This window comes from Clytia hemisphaerica, unplaced genomic scaffold (assembly GCF_902728285.1).
Source record: "Clytia hemisphaerica strain Z4C2 unplaced genomic scaffold, Clytia hemisphaerica genome assembly, whole genome shotgun sequence".
NCBI classification, from domain to species: Eukaryota; Metazoa; Cnidaria; class Hydrozoa; order Leptothecata; family Clytiidae; genus Clytia; species Clytia hemisphaerica.
Genome location: NW_027104305.1, coordinates 41530 through 60124, shown reverse-complemented (window position 1 = coordinate 60124; position 18595 = coordinate 41530). Strand labels below are relative to the sequence as shown.

The window sequence follows — 18595 nt, the reverse complement described above, 5'->3', positions numbered from 1 at the left end:
GCCTATTCGTTCATTTGTCAAAACTTGAAAAATTTTATCCCCAACGTTAATTTGACCCCATTAGGTAAACAATAAATAAAGTATAAGATAAAGGTAAGAAATCAGCCCCGGTGAAAAAACTGCCCACTGTTAACCAAAAAAAGTAGACCACTTATTCTTGGTTTCTTTGAAGGTTTTTTTTGCACTGTCAATGGTAATTATTATTGATTATTGATGACAGTCAGCGTGAAAAAGACATTCGATTTGCATCCTCAGATTGTATGCCATATCATTCAGGGGTAAGTGGTGTACCAAAAGCCGTGCGTGCGTATCGCTAGTACTCAAAGAAACCTAACCTGTGATAGCCCTGATTATGAAATGTCAAGATGTTTTTTTCTCTTGGTGATGATCGGCCTTTTTTCAACGTGGAGGGACTGTGACATAAGGTGCCGTGAATAAGCGAATAACGACGCAAGGAGGATTCTTGGAAGTAAATTTTGATAGACACAGACAAAGTTATTTTTGTTGTATACTTTTTTAATAGAGGTAACCCTAATAAACACACTCGGGCGAAAAATTAAGTATAATGCTAAGCATAGCTCTCAAGCTCTAACTTTGGTTCTCTTTACTCAGGGTCTAATTTAATTTTGACACCTTACGACGAGTTTTATTATGCCAGCAACGAAAAAATAATTCCAATAAGAGTCGGCGTAAAAAGGCCGATAAGATGAAACGGAAAAATATTACTATCCAAATACTTTCACCTTTTCTCAGGGTGGACGGAAGTATGCAAAATTAAAAATGAAAAATGAAAACGAGTCAAAAAGATAATGTTTTAAAAAGAGATTTTGCATATTACTTATGACTTAGCATAATTTTAGGTTGAAATAAATTTTGCTAAGCATAATTATCCTCGACCCGATTTTCCCGTATGCCAAAAAGAGTGTCAGGGATTTCTTAGTCTCATACTGTTAAAGTTTCAGTTTATCTTTCTTTTTTTTCAGAATGTAAGAAGATTTGAAACCGGAGTTAGGCAATTCGATGGAGAAAGTTAATTCGCAAATTTACCTTCCTCGTCCGACATCAGCATTAATTGGAACAGCACTTTGGAGAGCAGTGAAAAAGTTCCATTTAGATTTAAGAATCTGAAATTGTATTTGGAGTAACAGAAAGTGGAAACCCTAGAGACAATAGAACGCCTTCATTAGTAGGTTAATAACAATAATAATAACTAATATTTTAAGTGGCTGGCCATGGAATAACGAATAAGCTTTAGGCATTGTATTTCTTAGTCTCGTACTTTTAGACTGTGACATACTAGTAGTTTAAGTTTAAGTTTCTTTCTTTTTTTCAGAATGTAAGAAGATTTGAAACCGGAGTTAGGCAATTCGATGAAGAAAGTTAATTCGGAAATTTACCTTCCTCGTCCGACATCAGCATGGACAGCAGCACTTTGGAGAGCAGTGAAAAAGTTCCATTTAGATTTAAGAATTTGAAATCGTATTTTGAGTAACAGAAAGTGGAAACCCTGCCTAGAGACAATAGAACGACTTCATATAGTAGGTTGGAGATATAACTAGGATTGTTGACCAATTTTTGAAAACTAGTGTGACGGTAATAAGTTATTTTTTATATTTTTTTTCATATTTTATTTCTCCGGACTCATTTTCAGGGAGTTTTCATAGAGTTTCTATACCAAGACCAGAAATGACAACCACGACCGGCGACCACGAACGGCGATCAGATAAATTTGGGTGTTGTTGATTTTTTCTCTTTTTCCAGCGCAGTGTCTCTCCTTATCATTTGAATAAATTGTCAGTGTAAAATGCGTTAGAAATGTCTAGAAATGATGATGTGTTCTGACGAGACAGGGGTATATAATCAAGGTCATCTAACGGGAAATTTTTAGAACACATCTTTCGTGGAGAAAAACAAATATCTTACAAGTTTGTCTTGGCGACTGTTTTTCCTGGATTTTAGAACACATCAAACCATAAAGAAGTAATATGTTTAGGGATTTTTATTTGCCCGGTAAACTAATTTTCTATGTAATTTATTTAGAATATGCTGTATACTTGAAACATTTTCAAAAATTCATTCGCCAAAATTAATTTACACGATATTATAATTTTCACGATATTAATTTTCCTTAACTTTTGCACATTTTCTACTTTTAAGATTTCTACTTTTAAGATAAAATATATGATATAAATGTGTCGTTTATCAAAACTAATTCTCGCCAAATTTAGAGATTTTATCGCCTATAAATTCCTCTAAATTAACCAAAATTTGCCAACAACCTGATAGACAATTGTAGATGAATTTTGTAATAGGAATGACATTTCAGGTTACGGATTTTTTAGCGTGAAGGGAACCCCATCGGGTCTGTGAAGTAGTGATTAAAGGATGTCAAAACTGCAAAAACCTATTCAAACCGCAAAATAAAGTTCCCGCAAAATTTTCACAAAACAGCTGAAATTCTTTCAAAATTCGGAAATCTGCAAAATTGAATTTTCACATTTTAAGATATCTTTAATAATATGTAGTAAGATAAAAAGAAATGTTCTTTTCATGAAAAATCCCTAATAGACCTTTTCATAAATTACGTCACGAACATTACTTGCCTAGTATTCAAAAAATTACGATGGTGATTATATCCCTTGAGACATTAAATCATTTTTTATGAATGGAAAGTAGTTTCAATAAAATCGATCAAAAAGTTGATCACCTTTTTAATTTCAAAACGAGGCAAGTGATGTTTCTGACGTAATTTATGAAAAGGTCTATTGATACGATTTCAAGTAGGATAAAAAGTTGTAGAAATAATAATACAAAAAAAAAAAAAAAGGCCTAAACCCTAAAAAAAGTTAAAAACAAACTGACAATTTAAGAAAGCCAAGCATAAGTCAAAATTTACTGGTTCTATAAAAGATTTAAAAAAACATATTACTCTAGAATTAGACTAGTAAAAATGAGCAATTAATAATACATTTTTGGTTATATTGCCTCAATACAGTTTTATCAATACGAAGGGTTTCAGTGCAGAGAAATGCTAGAAAACGAACTTAGTCAATTATGTAATACGAGTATTCGCTAAAATTTATCCACGCGAAATTTTTTGAAATCGTGATTCGCTAAAATAAATCCAAAAAAAAGATTTTCCTGACTCGCTAATATACGCTAAAATTAGTCTCGCTAAAATTTCTACGATTAAAGTATTACATAGGAAGAAGTTCATTTTAGAACCGCTAGATGTAGGTAAAACTACTCCATTTTTTTTGTAAAAAAGTACTAAACTGAGAAAAGTTGACCCGATCAGAGTAAAAAAGGACCCTGCACAACGGAACGTCCCGCCCGTACCTATTTCTGCCTAAGTTCCTTCCCCGGGAACTACTCTTTCTTTATTTGTCATTTTTAAGCGCGGAGTCCCACGGTTCAATCTCAAAGACCACGAAAAGAAGACTTATATTTTGGCCAAGTGGAAAACTTTTCAATTTTCGTTTTCCTTTTCGAATTTTGTAAACAATTTTGAGGCTTTAAAGTTTTATCTTTTCAACGACGATATATTATTTTCAAAGGCTCTGGTCATAGTGAAAAATCAATTTCAGAATTTGAATATGTTTTCGCTTCTGTCTAAGAACAAACTGCTTTTGAAAAAATGAATTTAAGTGATTAAATCATGAGTAATTAAGGAATAAGTGTGGCATGGACCTTAATAAAACGTCATAACGACTGGGTTTCACACTGCCAAATGGGATACACGAAAGAACTATTCAGGCCATGGCCAGTGCCACCAAAACGTTTCACTTTTTTTCAAAATGTCCGTGACCAAGCTTTTAAAATCGATTTTGGTCAATTTGAGGGTGCTGATTCGGAATATGAATGTTACCAAGCTTGAAAACACGCAGTTTTTGCGTAATTTGTGATTTTTTGCGTTTTTAGGCAAAATTTTAAGCCCTGAAAATTCATGATTTTGAGGGGGGGGGGTCTTCAAAATAAAAAAGGACCTATACCACGTGAGCTCTTCAAACTGAGCAAAAAAATGTATTATATCAAAGTCTCGACTTTTTTAGATCAAAAGTTATAGACAATTTTATGGTCAAAAATTGATTGAAAACAGGGAATTTCCCCACAATCTGCATAATTTATGCAAAATTATAGCACTTTTTTACCACAAAAACGCCCATAACTTTTGATCTAAAAAAGTTGAGACTTTGATATAATACATTTTTTTGCTCAGTTTGAAGAGCTCACGTAGTATAGATCTTTTTTGATTTTGAAGACCCCCCAAAAATCAAAAAATTTTCAGGGCTTACAATTTTGCCTAAAAACGCAAAAAATCATAAATTACGCAAAACTGCGGGTTTTCAAGCTTGGTAACATTCAAATTCCGAATCAGCACCCTCAAATTGAGTAAGAAACCTATCAAAAAGTTGGTCACAGACATTTTGAATTTTTTTCTATATTTTTGAAACAATAACAATCCACTGGCCACGGCCTAAATAGCCCACTACTACATACTAAAAACAAAAAAAATCAAAGAAAGAAGCCTAAACATCGAGCAACCATACCAAATAATTTCGAATTTTCACTTAATTCTCCTTTGTCAGCCGATCACAAAAGGTTACTTAACGTTACGACTTTTTTCTTTGAAGCGCTTAAAGCGTTTTTCTATGGTCTCAATGTTTTTAACTAGGTAGTAGTTCCGCACTTTTCCCTTGTTGTCCTCCTCTACCATTTCGTCCACCTCCACTCGTGAAAATACCATGATGGCGGCGCTACTTGTAGTAGGTGGTCGTTTTTTGAAAATAAATTTCGGAGATTCTTTGTCGACTGCCGATAAATAAGTCAACGGGATGACGTGATTGCCATGCACATCTTCCTGGACCGGTGCGGTAACTTTTGCAAATTCGACTTTGGTCGTGTAGGCAGTGGCTACAAAATCGCCGATTTTTAAAGATTTGCTATCAAGCGACACTTCGACTTCTTCTTCTTCGTCAATCATCATATCGAGTTCTTTTGGTTCTTCGTTCGGTTCTTCGTTCGGTTTTTCGTTCGGTTCTTCGTTCGGTTCTTTGTTCGGTTCTTCGTTCGGTTCTTTGTTCGGTTCTTCGTTCGGTTCTTCGTTCGGTTCTTCGTTCGGTTCTTCGTTCGGTTTTTCGTGCGGTTCTTCGTTCGGTTTTTCGTAGGGTTCTTCGTTCGGTTCTTCGTAGGGTTCTTCGTTCGGTTCTTCGTTCGGTTTTTCGTGCGGTTCTTCGTGCAGTTCTTCGTTCGGTTCTTCGTTCGGTTCATCGATATTCATTTCATTTTCGCTTTCCGATGGTAAACCCATATCCTTCCGTACCTTCTCTCGCTGCTTCTTTTCCTTCTCTGCTTTTCTTGTTTGCGCTCGCTCCCTTCGAGCTTGCGAGGTCGATACCCCTTTACTTCTTGCGACCTTCCTATAGAAATACAGAGATACAATAAACTCATAATACTTCAGTTTAGATATTAGTCCAGCAAATTTGTAAAAAGAATAAGCTTGATGCTAAGCATCTATGCTCGAAGCTGGGAAAATTCATCATTCATATTTTGAAAATCGGATCAATGAGACAGGGAAGTAGACAACGAATCTTTTGACAATATTACATCGAATCAATGTAAGAATATGACTAATTACTCTCGGGAAACTAATAGCCTCCCGCTAATAGACGATATGGGCTTTCCGAATTCTCGGACGATATTGACTTTCCGTGAATCTTTTGTGCAATGCATCATGGGTAATCATTCGGGGAGAATTCGGAAAGAAAATATCGTCTATTAATTTTTCGAAAATTTTCCACCCAGGACATTCTTAAGTAGCATTTTGAAATAGTACTTTTCAAGGGTCAGCTTTCTAACGTGGCTTCAAAATGTAAAATTTTCTAGATAGCCAATGTCATTAAAAAATACTGTGGGAATGTAAATGACAAAAGCTCTCAAAAATGAACACTGCAAAAGTACCCAACTTCAAGATGAATTTATGAATAGGAAGCTAATAATTCTCTACACACCTGATTTTGTCTGTTTCCTTTTGTCTCCTTATTTTCGAGCCGAGGGATGTCCACATTTTGTCTCGTACCTCTTCTGTGTCAGTCATCTTAAGTTCTCGTATTACCTTATTAGAAAAATAATGAAATAATAAATGCCGGGTATCCAAACACGTTGATTCATTGCATAGAGCTAGAGTTAATTTTTTCTCCTAATTTTTTACTTTTGAGTCATAATTTAGAAATATTAGTCGGAGCTGGCGATGATTTTGCCTCTGTTATCTTTGTTATGATATAGATAAAAAAACTTGAGAGGAGTAGAACAACAGAGACTTTTGTCGAAGTTTTGACGTTGTTAGCGAGGTATTCCCAAGAGGTATATCATCAATAAAAGTTGTTCATTTTGTTTTTAAAGAGGTGGCAACGAAGCTAGCAGTGCTTATTACAAAAATACAAAGGAGAAAAAGGTCCAGTCCGTTATATGTTCATGATAAAAACCAACATAATACTAATCAAAACTAATCTGAACCTATAAGAGTTACTCAGCCACTGTCCTATTGAAAAGATTGTATGATAAAAAGGATGAATAGGAAGAAGTGCTTTTCAAGGTTTTTCCTAGAAAATTGATAGTTTTAAAGGTTTTCAAGGTCTTGTAGACACCCTGACAGAAGTTTCACATTATTGAAAAAAGTTGATTGAACTTAGGCCTTGGGAAGATGAGATATAATCTTTGATATAAAATTACTTACTGATGCAGTAGCTTTTTCACGAAGATTGGTTTTCTCTCTTCCCTTCATGGTTCTCAGCAAGTCGTTATCAATAATCGTGGTGTTTAAGGCACTCTGAAACAAAAAGAAACCACTACAAAATTTGAACTTGGCAAGAACTTCAAGATATAATGAATCAGCAAATCAGTAATTTTGAACTTTTCCTTGAGTTCCAAGGAAATTCGGTGAAATTTGGTTGAATTTAGGGTTTTTCACGAGTATTAAACTAATTTCGATAATGTCGAGGGGTCTGACCCTCCATTTTTTATATGATTTTCTTTCTAGAAGGGTCACCCTTACCATCAAATGACATTACCCTTCACCGAAATGGAAAGGGGTAAAAAGGAAAAGAAAATGACATCTTAAAAAGTTAGCTGAAAATGCATTCCCTGGTTTGAACGACCCCTTTACTCTAAGAATACCCACATTCTCACAGACCCGTTGGGACCCCTTCCCTAAGGGAGAATTGACCAAAATATCGTTCCCAGTAGAAATTTATACTCTTATGCCGAAAATGACTAAAAAAAATCCTTACTGTAAAATATTGTGTTATTTTTTCAATTGCCACTGAATTTGAAAACGAATTCAAACGTACGTATAGCCATAAAAACATGAGAATGTCAATCCCCATCGAGTTTCAGTCCTTTATTTCTGCCCCTAGTGGGTTAAAAAATTCCAACTGGTCTGTGAGAATAAACCCCCTTGAAAGTTTTTAAAAAAACTGGAGTATAACTGTATAAATGCACCAAATCTTCATTCCCATGGGACGAAAGATTTTCTCCAGGGTTTATGAGCTACTACAGGAATCAGATATCATCCCTAACTATTAAAGGCTTGAGATTTTCCATTGCAAATACGCGTTGGTTTTCCTATTCAATGTTTGAAGTGAATCGCTGTATTCTTGAACATTTGAAAAAGAATTCATTCTTAAAAGCTTGGGTGATCGAGATTGAGAGTAATAAATAGATTGGAAAGTCAATAAAGATAATAGTGAAGTTAAGTAAATCAGTAAAATCACAACGACGAACGAAAATTTAACAGGCTAGTGAGTTTCAACAAATCAAATTTCGTATTTCCACTAGCCTATTACATCTTACGTCCTTCGTTGTGATTATCCTGGCATGCTCAGCTGTGCTCAGTAATAAAAGGTTCTCAAATAATCTTGTCTGCTAAAATCTAACACCCTTATGTCACAGACCTTGGCGGTGTGGTCGTACCCTTCTGTTAGTTTCTCCAACATGATACATACAAAATTTCCTTACCCCAGTGAAGGAAGAATTGGTCACTCACTCAATCTTTAGAAAATATCTTCCACCCGGTGAATTTGAGATTGTCTCACAAAATGTATGCAAAAAATGAAAGTAATTCAATCTCTTACTTAATGATATCGAATTATTTCAAGTCTTCAAACTTCTCGCAGCTCTTTGAACAAATCCAAAGTTTCATGCACAGTTCTATAAAGCCCGAAGGGGCAGGATAGCAGGCAACTATAAGCTTTCCCACTTTTTAAATTTCGTGCCGAAATCTAGCAGTTTCATTGCTTTTGGAGTGCGAGATTAAGAAAAGTAGGCGGCAAATGCCATTTCGCATCCCTCAAACCGACAAAATTCCACCAAGAACATTTTTACAAAAGCCAAATATAAGCCCTTCCGGTTATACTAAATCATTAGTTTCGAATACTGAAATCTTGAGTGAAAGCACCCGGAAATTCTCAAAAAAATTCTTAAAAATAAGTCACTAAAAATTCCTAAAAGCCCTAAAAATCTTTTAAATCTCAAAGGATTCCATAAATCCATATATAAATCCAGATTCCATATTCAAGATGCTTGAATATATCCCCTATATAATGAAATAATCCGTGAAATCTAAGATGAAATAAACAGCCCCAACAAAAAAAACATAGTAAATCCCAAAAAACCTAAATATCTAAAAATCCTCCAAAAATCCAAGAAATTGTTTACCCTATCGTCTCGAGAGTTAAATCACCCGAAAAAATCTTGTATGCTTTTCCAAGTATATTTCAAAAGAATGCCAAAAATCCCTAGAATATCTTAAAAAATCCCTTTAAACCCCTGTATCCCTGAACATTCCAAAAATCCCCGAGATTCCACGAAGATCTCGAAAATCTCTAAAAAATCTGAAAATTTCTAACCTGAAAAATATCCCAAAATTCCAAAGATATCCAAAAGTAAGAAATCTGTAAACATCTCTAAAATGCCTGTAGACTCCAAAATTCCCAAGGAACTTCTAAAATTTCTAAAACTTGAAAATCTTTGAAAAAACCCACAAAACAACACTAAATCTTTTGAGATCTCTTGGAAATGCAAAGTAAGTAAAAAAAGAAATACCATGAGAATCGTGTGGGCACCAGAGTTAATATCAAAGTAATCCATGTCGTTATATTGTTTATTTTTACGACTGTTGGTGTTGCCTCCACCACTGCTGCTGGATTGGTGGTCTGTTTCTTTCTGAATATAATAGTACTTCAGGAATTCAAAGACCGTATGGTCATAGGATGGATTGACGTGTTGTGCAGGCCACATAGGTCCTCCATAACCTTGCTTAGCGAGAAGATTTTGAAATATTATATCATGTGGTGTGGGCTGCTGTGCCGGTGGTGATTGTTGGTGAGTATTGTCTTGACTAAGATTATTTGTTGAAGAAGGTTGGTGGAGAGATCTGTTAGCGAAGAGCGAAGAATCCCCGTTGTTGTAGGAATTGTAACTCAAATGGTCTTTACTACTTTTAAATGAATGTTGGTATGAAGATCTTGTAGATGAAGGTGAATCTCCGTTGTATGAATTGTTTAAACTTGAATCAACATAAGACGTGTTGAATGCCATGATGAAAGAATATGTCCAACCAAATCCGATGATAAAGGTGAAAGAACGAACGAACGAACGAACCAACTTTTACATGAGGCCCTGGTAAATCGAACGTTTAGACTGGATACTGTCAACATCAAAACAAAGACAGAGACAATCAAGCTAAACCAAAATGGTACCATAGCCGTGTCATAGGGTCAAATTAATCGAAGAAAAAGAAACGTGTAGCTGAATACCTCAAAATGGCTGATAAAAATTCTTCAAGATTTGGTAAGACAAATTCTTTTATTCAGGATTATTTACTGATTTAGGCGTGGTCAGATAACATTAAGGCTGGTATGGTGTAATGCCATGATCTATGTCTGTATGTACTATGTTATGAATGAATGCTGATTGGGTGGGTGGTGGTAATGTTTAAACTCTCTCGCTCTTTCTTATGCCATCCTATAAATAGTTTACCCTAAATTTTTGCTTAAGAAAGTATATGTATGGGGTTGGACGAAGCAAGACGTATTCCCTGGACACTGTTTTGTGAACTCTCTTCTTTGTCTTTTCTTAAGCAAGAAAAAACACGAGAAAATGAATGCAATTTTTTGGTAAAAATCGAACAAATTAATCATTTGGGTTTAATCCAGGAAAATCAAACCAAAATAATTATTATCTATTTAGGATCTGTACATATTTTTTCCATTTTGCACAACAAGTTTGCACACATTTTTGTTTTTGTTTATATTTTCGTTCCGATATAGAAATGACGTCAAATGAAAGTTCGATTTTCTGTTTATGTTTCTTATAAGAAATTTCAAGAAATTGTAAAAGAAACAAAAATTGGAAGAGCGATATAAAAGTGCAGAAAATGCATATTTTCTGAACCTTCTCCCCATATTTTGACTCTAAAATCATCTGACTAAAGGTCGTCTACAATCCCACCCAAATTATTTGAGACAAAGAGAATTTCCCTGAAATTTCCGCGAAATTTTAAAGGACCTTAGGATCTCAGGATTTAAAAGCTCAAAATTGTTTCGATCAGGCTTGGAATATAGCCCAGAAATCACCGAACCCGTCAAAAATCAAAATATTCAATGGAAGAAAGTGGAAGTGCTAAAATAGCAATTCTCACCAGAACTTTAAATTTTGAAAAACGCTAAAATACAGAGTATCAGTGTAGTTTATTTTGATTATCTCGTCTATACTAAAGGCTGTAGTAACACACAAAACCACACGCCAACTTTATCGGCTGACACGAAATCTATGTACAAAAATCCAATCAAATTCCAAGCAAGTATCAGGCCAAGACACAGGTTACTTACAAAATTTAAGGAACTGAATAACGAGGTTAGAAGGGTTGGGGACGAGTTGAATTATAAAGTTAGATGACTCGGGCATCAGTTGAATAAAACGGTTAGAGGGCTTGGGCACCAGTTGAACTATGAGGTTAGAGGGCTTGGGCACGAGTTGAATAAAACGGTTAGAGGGCTTGGGCACCAGTTGAACTATGAGGTTAGAGGGCTTGAGCACGAGATGAACTATGAGGTTAGAGGGCTTGGGCACGAGTTGAATAAAACGGTTAGAGGGCTTGGGCACGAGATGAACTATAAAGCTAGAGGGCTTGGGCACGAGTTGAATTATAAAGTTAGAGGGCTTGGGCACGAGTTGAATTATAAAGTTAGAGGGCTTGGGCACCACTTGAACTATGAAGCTAGAGGGCTTGGGCACGAGTTGAATTATAAAGTTAGATGGCTTGGGGACGAGTTGAATTATAAAGTTAGATGGCTCGGGCATCAGTTGAATAAAACGGTTAGAGGGCTCGGGCATCAGTTGAATAAAACGGTTAGAGGGCTTGGGCACCAGTTGAACTATGAGGTTAGAGGGCTTGGGCACCAGTTGAACTATGAGGTTAGAGGGCTTGGGCACCAGTTGAACTATGAGGTTAGAGGGCTTGGGCACGAGATGAACTATGAGGTTAGAGGGCTTGGGCACGAGTTGAATAAAACGGTTAGAGGGCTTGGGCACGAGATGAACTATAAAGCTAGAGGGCTTGGGCACGAGTTGAATTATAAAGTTAGATGGCTTGGGCACGAGTTGAATTATAAAGTTAGATGGCTTGGGCACGAGTTGAATTATAAAGTTAGATGGCTTGGGCACGAGTTGAATTATAAAGTTAGATGGCTTGGGCACGAGTTGAATTATAAAGTTAGATGGCTTGGGCACGAGATGAACTATAAAGCTAGAGGGCTTGGGCACGAGTTGAATTATAAAATTAGAGGGCTTGGGCACCAGTTGAACTATAAAGTTAGATGGCTTGGGCACCAGTTAAATTATAAAGCTAGAGGGTTGAATTATGAGGTTAAAGGGCACAAATCGAAATTCGAAATTAGAAGCTTGAATATATTCTTGAACAGTACTTAAACTTAGAAGTTAGAGGACCCGGACATGGGTTGAATCACGAACATTTCAAAGCAAAACCCAGAGTGTTACAATCAACGCCTCTTTCTCTGTTCTCTCTACTAGAGTGTTATTGTCGTTCACACAATTGTGAGGGGAAAACTGTGTCACGGAAGACCTTAACTCGCCATGCCAAGGATGATTCCAGTCTTTTAAAAGAGTTGAACGACCGATCAAAAGAACAGACGCCTCACTACACCAGACGAATCAACTTCGACGAGTCCCTTTACACCACAAGCGAAGTTGCTAAAACAGAACTATATCCTGGGTCAAAACTAAGTGTACTAGCTGCAATATTCGTTAGAATGAGAATTTTGGTATCGCACCCTTATTCTACTAAAGCACAACTCGACGAGACATTTCGAACAGATAATTCCCTCATGCTTCCTGAAGAAAATCAAATGCCAAAGACGTACGACGAAGCAAGGCGATTAATCCAACCATTCCTCTTACCCCTAGAGAAATACGACTGTTGCATTGATGATTGCATGTTATTTAGGGGTAAGAACGCCAACGCAAAGGATTGCATTATATGTGGAAAAGCAAGATTTGATGCCAATGGGAGGCCAAAGCGAACATTCAAATATTTTCCTCTTGGTCCACGCTTAGCACGAATGATTGCGTCGCCAGAATTTTCGGAATTGTTAGAAGTGAAAGAAGTGGCAGAGGAAGGGCCTGTGATTGATATTCAGGACACAAGTACGTGGAAGGAGTGGTTCACCAAAGATGGTCACTTTGGAGGAAGAGCTGGTAAGTTCAGCAATAACCGCTAAAATGATTTTTTTAGAGCAATTCAAAATAATACATCCAAAATATCTTTAGTCCTCAAACATGTGTTACGCAATCACAGACTCCAATCTAATGTCTTCAACAAATAATTTTCGAAAAAAAAAATCTATAAATAAACAATCTCCCTATTTTCTCGAATATAAGCATTTATAAGTTGCTTTACTTTTGCAATATCAGGTATCGCATTATCATTTTGCACCGATGGAGTCAATCCACTGAAATCCTTGGATAAAGAGTATTCAATGTGGCCGCTGATGATACAAGTTTTGAATTTCCCACCCGCCTTTCGAAAAAACTTTGCAGGAATTCAGTTGCTTGGCATTATTCCAGGAAACGGAACCAAGGAGCCTAAACATCTGGAGCCATACTTGGAGGTAATGGTGGAAGAATTGCAGGAGTTGAGCAACTGCACCATGTACATTCACAACGAAGAGAAGCATTGTCAGGCAAAAGTTCTCCAGTTTGTACACGATTTCCCAGCGATTGCTAAAGTCATGCATACCCAAGCACAAGGTAAGAAACTATCAACATAATGCAGATGGGAATCCGGAATTTTCAAATTATAGGTGGTGATAATAGGATAAGTCGGCGGGACTAATGTCTCAATTGTGGTTAACTTTGTTGCAGCAAGCCGTTTTCAAATGTAATTTACTATCATTTCAATCTTTGACAAAACATAATTTTTAAATATTTGGAGTGAGGCAGGTGAATGGCAAAATAAATGGCAAAATTTTCGCCTGTGGTGCCATCTTCAACTTTTTGCATGTAATTTAGTTTTGATTGGAATGTGAACCGGTGCAGACTTTAACTTCAAGACCCTATGACGAAACCCTTATTTAAATTCATTATTTTTTTATTTGGGTAGGTGGTTTGAGGGCATGTCCTTGGTGCAAAAGCGTTGGTGAGCATTGCAAACATCTAAGCAAAACGGTTTATTTGGGTAATCGAAAATTCCTCCCTGAAGACTCCGACCTTAGAAAGTCCACATATTTTCCTGATGGTAAAGAAGAGCACTCTAAGGCTCCCGAGGCTCTGACAAAAGATGAACAAATCGAACTTCGCCGTGAGTACGATGGAAAGCCTAACAAGACCCAAAAGGCAAAATTTTTAAAGGAAAATGGAGTAAAAGGTAAGAATCTCTAAGTAAAGGTAATTTTATCATACTTAGAGATTAGTATGTTAAAAGTTTTTAAATTTACTATAAGGAATATAAATACAGCTAAACTAGAAATCGTTTAGGCGAAAGAAATTAAATTTGTTGCTCTGAGGGCCCGAGCGATCCTGTTTTTACTAAAATCAAAAAAATAATGATATCGAATTTCCAGTGATGTTACATGGTTTTAGAAACAGGAAAGAGTTCTTCAAAATATAATCTAGATCCAAGTACTTTTGAGTATACTTTGAGCATCATTAACTGGAATGAAAAGGATTAAATTTAAATTATATGTTCTTTGCTGACCTTAAATTTTGAAAAAATCATTCCCCTTACACTTACAGGTATTCAGGAAATCAAAGTTTTGTGCTCAAACGAAATTGAAAATTTTAAGTTACATTCTATCATGTAGGCGAATATCCATTCATGGAGTTACCCTATCATGGCTTTCATGATGATTACAGCCCAGACGCAATGCATACTGTACGCCGAGTCGTTGGTAACATCATCCACTGGTTGACACAGCAAAAAGTAAAAGCCAACACCTTTGCAAAGGTATACAATGCCGAAACATCTAGAAGGTCAAGCGAACTGATAGGGAACCTGACTTTTGTTATGAAAGAAGAAGAGAAGGCTGCATCAAATGAAAGAATTCAAAACGTTCACTTCCCGAAAGAATTCAGTGGTTTCAAGGGTGATGTATTTACACAAACCAACAAAGTACTTAAAGATCACCATGGGTGGCAGGAGGTATTTTTTTCGTTTAATCAATATTTTAAGAAATCGTACAACTTTTGTTTGAAAAAAATCTCCAGTGGCACGTCCCGATCAGTTATCAAGAGCCCTAGGGTCTACAGTCTTTGGAAAATTTGGGGAAAAGCGAAGATCTTCGGAAAATTTGGGTAAATTTGATATATAAAACCCAAAGAATAGATATCAGTTTTTCTATCTATATCTATGCCACAGAATGTAAAAGTAAAAGAAAAACACTTATCTTTTTCTTGTTCCTTCTTCTTTACAGTACACCGTCAACAATATCTGGGTTTATGCTATTCATGGACGTCTTCCTGTGCAACAACAACGCACTTTCAATTACTTTTTTGCCGTCCTTGCCAACTTGTTTGTACAGGAGTTCGAGAGGGAACAAGGTTTGGATGCCCTTGAACAACACCTTCACCAATCACTTGCGCTCCTGGAGCGAGATTTCCCAACGACATTCATGAACATCACCACGCACATCTGCCACCATTTCGTATCTAACATGAGAAAGTTTGGGACATTATACGCATCATGGATGTATTCCCAAGAACGCATGAATTCTTGGATCACAAGAAGGTGTAACAACAAAGCCCGCATGGAGAGTACCGTTATGAATACGTACCAGGTATATATTTCAAAATAGTCTACATTGTAAAGAATTAACTCGAAACTTTGATCGAAAAAGCTCTAACGGGTTAGAGTAAGCTAGCTACAATTCCATAAGTGAGGATTCTCAACTTCCACACTTGGAAAATTTTGAAATGTAGTATTCGAAGGGCGAGAGGACAGAGGTTAATAAATGCTTTCTTGTTATCAGAACAATTTCATAAGAACACAAGGCTGAAATTTGGCCAAAATTTAAGAACAATCTGAGCCTCAGATTTCAAAGAGTTTAACAAATTTTAACATATTTTAAACATTGTTATGACTTGAGTTCTTAAAGGTTTAACTTTTACATAAGTGTTCCCGTTTCATATCAGACACATATTTCATATCAAGACAGTGTCTGCCTATTGTAATATTATGCTGATATAAGCAAAAAATGTTTTTCTTTTCCTCTTTATGATCATCTTGCTCCACATCCTTGTCAATTCAATGTGAAAAAGCTTGTAAATTAAAATTGATGAGTAAGCAAACGATATCACTCTTAAAACCTGAGACTAAGCTTATTAAGTAGTTAGAATGATTAAGGCTGAAAAATTCAAAAATTCAAGAACAGCCCAGCCTGGGCCAAAATTTAATGGTTCTTCAAAAAGGCGTGTGGATCTTTTAGCTCTATTCATTTCTGTAATGTTCATATGTTAAATTTCAGCTCATGGACTGGGTAGTTTACTGTACACTGACCAACAAGTTTCCAGAGGCAAACGATCCCAAAAATGCGATATCAAAAAAGGTAAAAAGCTACTCTTAGGTTCCAAATAAACGGGGGGAGGGGGGGTTCGAATAAAGGGGGGGGTTGAAAATTTTCTAGATTTAATAAACGGGGGGAACCTAATTGCCGGGGGGGGTTGGAAATTGAACTTCTGAAACCCCAAAATAAGGTAAAAATAGGCTAAAATCAGGCTATTTAGAGCAAAATAAGAGGCCTTCCCCTTGACAGCTGAAAATATTCTTAGAGATTAATAAACGGAGGGTCCTAAAAAGGTCCGGGGGGTTGGAATATTTTCGAAAAATTAACAAGCGGGGGAGCCTAAGAGTAAATAATCAAAAATAATCGATTTTTTCAATTATTTATTATTCTTATTTTACCTTTTCTTTTCGTGTAAAAATACAAATGATCTACATACAAGCATTTTCATAAGAAGCAGTTAATTGGCTGTTCTTAATTTTTTCCAATTTTTTAAGGCTTTATTATTACCATTAGGTCTTATTGGCAACTGGCACTATCGAACCAACTAATGAACGACCCGTATCGAAGAAGAGAAAGCATCCGAAAATTTTGAAACTTTCAGTTGTAGAAGTTCGAGAAGTCGAACGGCTAACGGGCCAAACTATTCAAGAAGTTGAGCAGATTGATCGAGTTGAGAGGACATCAAAATACGGAGAGTCGTATGCAGTACAAAAAGGGTCCATTTGTCCATTCAATGAAAGAAAATTCATCAAAGTCGAGGAGTTGTTTAAATTTGGAGCGTTCACAATGGCTACAGTATTGTTTTTCAATCTCTATTGTGACAAAGAAACAGGTACACTGGATGTTCTGGCATTTTTGACATGAATTTAAGTTCAAATGTCCTATACTCTTTGGGGCTTTAAATATGAGATAAGTTAAAAAGTACTTTTTTAAAAAGAGAAATTTTAGTGGCTATTTTCCAACAGATAATGTACTAGCTTGCGCATTTTTATAATTCCAAATAATTCTGCAAGCCAGGCTGAAACATCCAAAAAATAATCCATGCGAATACGAGATTTTGTGGATTTTTTTGGTAATTTTAATCCGACTATAAATTGTATCATTTTAGGTATCTACTATGGTAAATGCAACGAAGATTTGCCTAGAGGGGTCATCATGACTAATTCGATTCAGAAGCCTTCTGTGACTGCGAGTGAAGATGATCGACTTTGGTTACTATCTAAGAAGCCTTCGCTTGATTTTGAATGGCTGAGTGAGCACACTAGATTATGAACATTATTTCATTTCACTTTCTGTAGTTCAGAATGACCAATAGTTTTTTTTTGACCCATTGTAAAAGGAAATATAGTATTTAAAAAGGATTTATTTTTATCTTTAGGGACCACTCACATATTTCGATTTTTCCCATGACTAACGTCAAATTGACACTAAGTTTAAGACACCCCAACTCTCAGCGTCAGCCACCGAAAAACGATGCGAAATCATAATTTTTTCTATTCACACATTTACAATTAAAAAGTTGCGTTAACAACAACAAGGGAAACATTATATTTTTACACGAACCAACCATCCAACTTTTCTTTTAATTCCGAAAATCGATTTGCTCGGTCTTGACACCAATTTCTTTTGTGTAAAAACCAGAAAAATAGACGACAAAACTATACGAATCGAGAGTAGTTAAAAAAGTAAAAAAAAATATCTGGCTTACTTGGTGGAAAAATTAGAATTCAATCATCCCCAAAAATCGATGTTTTGACTGATTTTCTTAATGTTACAGCCTCTGACCTTCACACCACATTGCGTCAATTTAACGTTAGTCGTGGGAGACATCGATATGTTAGTAGAGAGAAAATAAAAAAAAATCATTTTAACAATGTTGGACTAATTTTTTTCTTCTACATAAACATAGCGCGAACCATAAAATCCTGTTAAAATGCTGATTACGTATCTCTTTTAGTGCTATGTTAATAAAGTTTCTCGTGCCCCGCACTCGCCCCACTCCCTATAATCACGTTTTTTCTCGTTACACGTGCGCCATCTCACAAACTTGAGGTGTATCTCATGTCGCTACACAAAAGATAAAAAATTAGTTTTCCCAGAATTATAATCAATATTAACTTAAGAATATATAAGTACTTTCTTAGCAATTTCTAAAATCAGATTGTTCCTTAGGTAGGCTTTGACCAAATTTCAGGATCACTCACGTTCTTGTACAATAAAATGTGAATCCCTTTTTGGTTTACGCTTAACTGGACTCATTTGGTACGAAAAAGAAGGACACTGTTAAAATCAAATTTACTTACTCTATTTGATTTCTTCACGTCTTCCCTCTATCTTCTTTGAAATGATTTAATCTTTCTTGACATGCACTGCCCGCCCAAGCAGCCATAAAAAAATTCCTGGCGCCAACCTTTTCTACTAACATCATAAATGTGACGTCAAACAAAAATTTTTTTCGTCTCTCCCTCCGTCTTACAGTTCACATGACCTCCTCCGTTTGGACAGTATTAAGACGGGGG

The 18595-nt window shown here is 36.0% G+C and overlaps 2 protein-coding genes across 2 annotated transcripts; one reads left to right on the top strand and one right to left on the bottom strand.

Moving 5' to 3' along the window:
- Nucleotides 1-4174: 4174 nt before the first annotated feature.
- Nucleotides 4175-6368, bottom strand: LOC136817458 (uncharacterized). The gene is made up of 2 exons (XM_067073785.1): nt 6012-6368; nt 4175-5420 (listed from the first exon to the last, which is right to left on the bottom strand). The coding sequence occupies exons 1-2, from the start codon at nt 6095-6097 to the stop codon at nt 4604-4606; spliced, it is 903 nt and encodes a 300-aa protein (XP_066929886.1). The 5' UTR covers nt 6098-6368; the 3' UTR covers nt 4175-4603.
- Nucleotides 6369-9821: 3453 nt separating this feature from the next.
- Nucleotides 9822-17429, top strand: LOC136817448 (uncharacterized). Its single transcript, XM_067073778.1, has 9 exons — nt 9822-9849; nt 12091-12774; nt 12991-13326; nt 13679-13942; nt 14379-14716; nt 14988-15350; nt 16038-16118; nt 16590-16908; nt 17185-17429. Exons 1-9 carry the CDS (start codon nt 9822-9824, stop codon nt 17346-17348), a joined length of 2577 nt encoding a protein of 858 aa, XP_066929879.1. The 3' UTR covers nt 17349-17429.
- Nucleotides 17430-18595: the final 1166 nt, after the last annotated feature.